At 40.6% G+C, this 5,448-nt stretch overlaps 1 protein-coding gene across 7 annotated transcripts in view; it reads left to right on the top strand.

Moving 5' to 3' along the window:
* Positions 1-5,448, top strand: part of ERC1 (ELKS/RAB6-interacting/CAST family member 1) — a 267,938-nt gene that overhangs the window by 21,602 nt on the left and 240,888 nt on the right. For all 7 annotated transcript variants that reach the window (XM_010845037.1, XM_010845040.1, XM_010845042.1 and 4 more), the window contains exon 2: positions 1,525-2,349. In XM_010845037.1, the coding sequence (XP_010843339.1) occupies positions 1,681-2,349 (669 nt within the window). In that variant the 5' untranslated portion in view covers positions 1,525-1,680. The remainder of the gene's footprint in view (positions 1-1,524; positions 2,350-5,448) is intronic.

Here is a 5,448-nt window from a genome sequence, read left to right on the forward strand (position 1 = left end):
AGATTGTTTTTTTCACCAAGAGTTTGGGTTTTCTTTTCATTCTTGGTATACTTTGTCATTTTGACATAATTGAGTGTATTAGTTGTTTTTCTTTATGTATTTTTGCCTTTTGTTTCTTAATTAAGAAGCCCTGCTGCTAAGTCGCTTCAGTCGTGTCCGACTCTGTGTGACCCCATAGACGGCAGCCCCCTACCTTTACTCAAATTCACAGGGATATTCTCTGTGTAAGTTTTCTTACACAGTAAGTTTTCTTCTAGTACTTGTAATAGTTTAAAATTTTATATCTTTAATGTACATAGACTTTATTGCTCTGTACTGTGTGAAGTAAAGATGTAACTTATTTTTTTCTCAGGCACCAGTTGTTCAGACTCCATTTATTGAATGATTTATCCTTTTCTTACTGTTTTGAAATGTTACTTTTAGCATGTACTATATGCTCATGTATAATTTAGATTCTATTCTTGGGCCAGTTCTGTACAGTTTTAATCACTATAGCTTTAAAAGGCTTTGAGTCCTTTTGAGAAATCCCAGGGTTCAGATGTGGTTTTGGAGTCCAGGTTTTTTCTCCACGATGTCCAGTGGGTGTTATGCAGTGTCCTGTAATTGTGCATGTCATTTTCTCAGTGAAGTGTATGAATAATTACACTAGGTGAGGTACTTAAAAGTGATAAGTGACCTCATATAAGATTATGCCAGATATTGCTGCTAAATGAGTTAAAGAGGGGGAAAAAAGACTTATTTTCAGAGTTTAAAAAAATTTTGCATTGTAAATAAAGGATCATGGACCTATAGTGTATCAATATCTTGCTATCTAGGGGACATCTTCCTTTGTTTTTCTGTTTCAGATTGTTTTTGTGGCGGTTGTGCCTTACTCTCCCATTTGAATTATAGAGTTAGTCTGTCAGGTTATGTGAGGAGTCTTGTAGGGATTTTCATTGACACGTGGAGGAGCTGGAGGACAAACAACACATCAACAGTGTTTGTCTTCTCATCTGTGAACATGGATAACTTTCCTTTTGTTCAGCAAAGTTTTAGTTTTTACAAAAATTTCATGCACATTTCTGTTAGATGCATGTCAGAGCATTTTTATGGTTTTGCTGCTATTGTGAACGGAATTGAAAAGTTATATTTTCCAACTGTCATTGCTGATGGACAATAAAGTGTCCGTGTTTATGTGTTGGTCTGTGGGTGAGTAGTTTGTTGAGTCTTGTCTTTGTCAGTTGATGACCTTGGATTTTCCAGTTAGAAAATGATATGTTGAAACATTGAGTTTTATCTTCTTCTTGCCAGTCTTTATGCCCCTTATTTCTTTTTTCCATTTGCTTGGTGCGGTTTCGGTGTTCTGTTCTGAGACGTGCTGGATGTTTTAGGAATGATGCTTACTGAGAAGTAAGTTGTGCTGTGAACAAATGCACCAGTCAGCAGATGCTGAAAGGGGAAATCCTCAAGTAGGGGCAGTGAAAGTGTCTGCGAGGGGAGATGTTTGCTCCTGCAAGAGCTAACGTGCAGTACTTTCCGTTACAGATAATGGCATGAGCTGTTTCTTCTGGGTTGGACAGCGAGGGCCTGATACTTCTGATGAGCCTTAAGCCGACTTAGAGCCATAGCACAGCCTCCCAGAGTTCCGTGTTTTGCTTTCTGCTGCATACCTTTCCCGGCTCCTGAACCCATCTTGCAGCCATGTATGGAAGTGCCCGCTCAGTGGGGAAGGTGGAACCGAGCACCCAGAGCCCGGGGCGGTCCCCTCGACTTCCTCGTTCCCCTCGCCTGGGTCATCGGCGAACCAACAGCACCGGAGGGAGCTCTGGAAGCAGCGCTGGAGGTGGCGGTGGGAAGACCCTCTCCATGGAGAACATCCAGTCCCTCAATGCTGCCTATGCCACTTCTGGCCCCATGTACCTAAGTGACCACGAGAACGCGGGTTCAGAGACACCCAAGAGCACCATGACCCTTGGCCGATCCGGGGGCCGTCTGCCTTATGGCGTGCGGATGACTGCTATGGGCAGTAGCCCCAACATAGCGAGCAGCGGGGTCGCCAGTGACACCATAGCGTTTGGGGAGCACCACCTGCCCCCGGTGAGCATGGCCTCCACCGTTCCTCACTCCCTCCGTCAGGCCAGAGATAACACCATCATGGATCTGCAGACGCAGCTCAAGGAGGTGCTAAGGGAAAATGACCTCTTACGCAAGGACGTGGAGGTCAAGGAGAGCAAGTTAAGTTCCTCGATGAACAGTATCAAGACCTTCTGGAGCCCAGAGCTGAAGAAGGAGCGAGCCCTGAGGAAGGATGAAGCTTCCAAAATCACCGTCTGGAAGGAGCAGTACAGAGTTGTGCAGGAGGAGAACCAGGTTAGTTCGCGTGTGTTCTGGCATAAATGAATCAGAGTTCATGCAAATGAAACGATTTTTCTCTTGGTTCATTTCTTTTTGTTTTTCCTGTTTTTCTTAGTACTATATTTTGCACCCCCATTTCTTGGCCTTTTCCAGACTGGTCCTGTGCCTTAATTTTTTTCTGGTTACCGTGTCTGCTTGCTCATCATTCTTTCCCGTTTTGCTTCTCTTTCTCTTCCTGTCTTTTATTTCAGCACATATTTTCTTTTTTCTGTTCTTGTGAGAATGTACTTTTGCCACGTGCTGTAAGATTTACCATGTGTGTGCATGCTTATCACTCAGTCATGTCTGACTCTGTGACCCCATGAGTCTGCCAGGCTCCTCTGTGCATAGGGATACTCTAGGCCAGAATACTGGAGTGGGTTGCCATTCCCTCCCCCAGGGGATCTTCCCTACCCAGGGATCAAACCCAGGTCTCCCATATGGCAGGTGGATTCTTTACCATCTAAGCCACCAGGGTAACCCAAGAATACTGGAGTGTGTAGCCTATCCCTTCTCCAGGGGATCTTCCTGACCGAAGAATCAAACTGGGGTCTCCTGCATTGCAGGTGGATTCTTTACCAGTTGAGCTACCAGGAAAGCCCAAGATTTATCATAGCAAATGTGTTCTTTTTTTTTTAAAAAGTGAAAGTCGCTCAGTGTGTCTGACTGTTTGTGACCCCGTGGACTATGTAGTCCATGGAATTCTCCAGGCCAGAATAGCTGTTCCCTTCTCCAGGGGATCTTTCCAACCCAGGAATCGAACCCAGGTCTCCCACATTGCAGGTGGGTTCTTTACCAGCTGAGCCACAAAAAGTCAATCTTAATAAAACCACCACAAGGCAAATCTGTGTTGACAGTACCGAAGGACGGAAATTAATTTAAAAAGTTGATGATGTAAATATTTATTAAGTACCAACAGGGAGTAGCAGTTCTTTCTGTTGACGTTTATAAGAAAGTATAACTTCTGAATCTTTTTTAAAGAAAAATTCTTTAACTGGTCAAATTTGAGGATTTTAGGTGGAAGAAAAGCAGCTTGGTATGATTGGTTATGTATGAGATATAAATTAGACTTTCGTAGAAGTTGAATGTTAAATTGATGTTATTGAATTTATCCTTGAGTTAACTAGCCATCAATATACCTTTCTGTTGGTGCTGAAAATATGCCCATCACCAAGATGGTTTTTATCATCAACCAACCTGAAAAAGTCCATATTTACGAGGAAAAAAATTATCAGCTTACTTCTCTATTTTCAAATAATTCAGGCAGCTAATTGTGCCTGTTTTTAAAAGCTGTGTGGATAAAAAAGCAAATGACAGTAACCTTTCTAATTATCAAGCTACATTCAGAGGCAAAATTTTCGAATCTTTCGAAATGACTGTGGTGGGAACTTGGCACTTGAGTCCAGTGGACGTGAAACAGTGCACAGGGCTCTGGTGCCAAAAATACCATATGCGCTGAAGGAGGGTGAACGCCGCCTTATCTGGATTCCGCCCCTTGCCCTAATTAAACACCCGTGTTGGCAGGAACAGATTCTTCCTGCACCCACTATAATTACCACACAATCCTAAAATTGTATGACTTTGCTCCAAAAAACGAAGGGTGCAATTTTAAAGTAAAGTGAAACACAGCAATGAGATATAGAGAATTGAGAATGCTAATGAATAGATTACAGTGAGCCAGTCTGGGCCCTAATTAAACTCTGCATTCATCACACCCTCTGCAGTCCTCAGAGGTCAGAGATTTCCACTTTACAAAGAAGATTGGTTTAATAGGATTTACAGTAATTAAACAAATTTCCCCATTTCAGTTTGAGATTGGGGATTTAGATACATTCTCGATGTTTGATCTGATTGGACCACAGAGATCTCGGTCTAGAATCCTATCAAATGAAAAAGAACACATTTGCTTAGAATTGCCTGATGTGTACAGTTATTATGAAGTCCTTTCAGAAGATTGTTTCAAAAATGAATACCCAGTTGTTTTTATGTTTCATACTCCTCTTGTATGAAAGTACTTGTAACTTTCAAGTACTGGTGGTTGGAGAAATGGAACAATATACGTTTTCACAGGAAAGGTCTTTTCTTTTTCTTAAATTGGGAATGAGGAAGGGTTTTGGTGTGTTTATTTGATGGAGAATAAAAATCCAGCTGTGATCTTGGTTGAACTACAAAACTAAGGCTTTGGATGATTTATATTTTTTAATTTTGTTCTTATCAGTATCTAATAAGATATTGTCATACTCCTTTTTTGCTTATAATGCCTTCCTGTAATATTCCTACATGTTGAGTTGAGTTGGAAGCTTATTTTGAAAATAATTGTTTTAAATCACTTTCATTGGCATTTTGTGTGATCAGAGTAATTTTTAAAAAATTACAGTGTAGCAGGTGAGTTTAATGTTTTGTTCTATGGGTTTTTTTTTGTTTTTTTTTTTTTGCTTTTGGAGTTTGACTTTATTTGGGTAGACAGCAAGAGAGACTTACTATCTGTAAATATTTGCTTTGTCATTTGTTCTCACTCTTTGGACCCTGGTGACTATTAGTATTTTAATAATTTTAGGTTCTGCCTTGATTTGTCACATAGGGAAAGCCATTATTTGAATTTAAATCAGTTTTTCCATAAGGTTGCTAATTGTTTCCCTGTCATTAAAAGTCTGATTTTAAAATCTGAAATCTCTGTCTTGGACTGTTTAACTTTTCTTTCTGCTCATCCCGTTGTAACTTAGAGATGAATTATGAATGATTTTTCAGAGTACTGTGGATAAATCTGTATTACAGTCTATTTTTTCAGATAGATTTGATCTTTTCTGGTGTTCCAGAAATGAGATATATTAGAGGCACTGTGTGGGATGCCCTGAGAAAATTAAATGTAAGATAGATACGCTCCTTTTGGGGAATTAACAATCCTTTTGGGAAGCAGAATTTGTCCAGCTTATAGAAACAGAAGCTACCCGTCCCCTGGACTTTGTCTTGTGCAGAGGTACATGAATGGGATGGCAAATTGGTTTCCTGTAGAGCTGGTAAATTTGCTCACCTGGGATGTAGTGGAGTGTTATGAAAAACGATCCAGTGAATCTA

This window comes from Bison bison, unplaced genomic scaffold (genome assembly GCF_000754665.1).
Source record: "Bison bison bison isolate TAMUID 2011002044 unplaced genomic scaffold, Bison_UMD1.0 scf7180017864213, whole genome shotgun sequence".
NCBI lineage: Eukaryota > Metazoa > Chordata > Mammalia > Artiodactyla > Bovidae > Bison > Bison bison.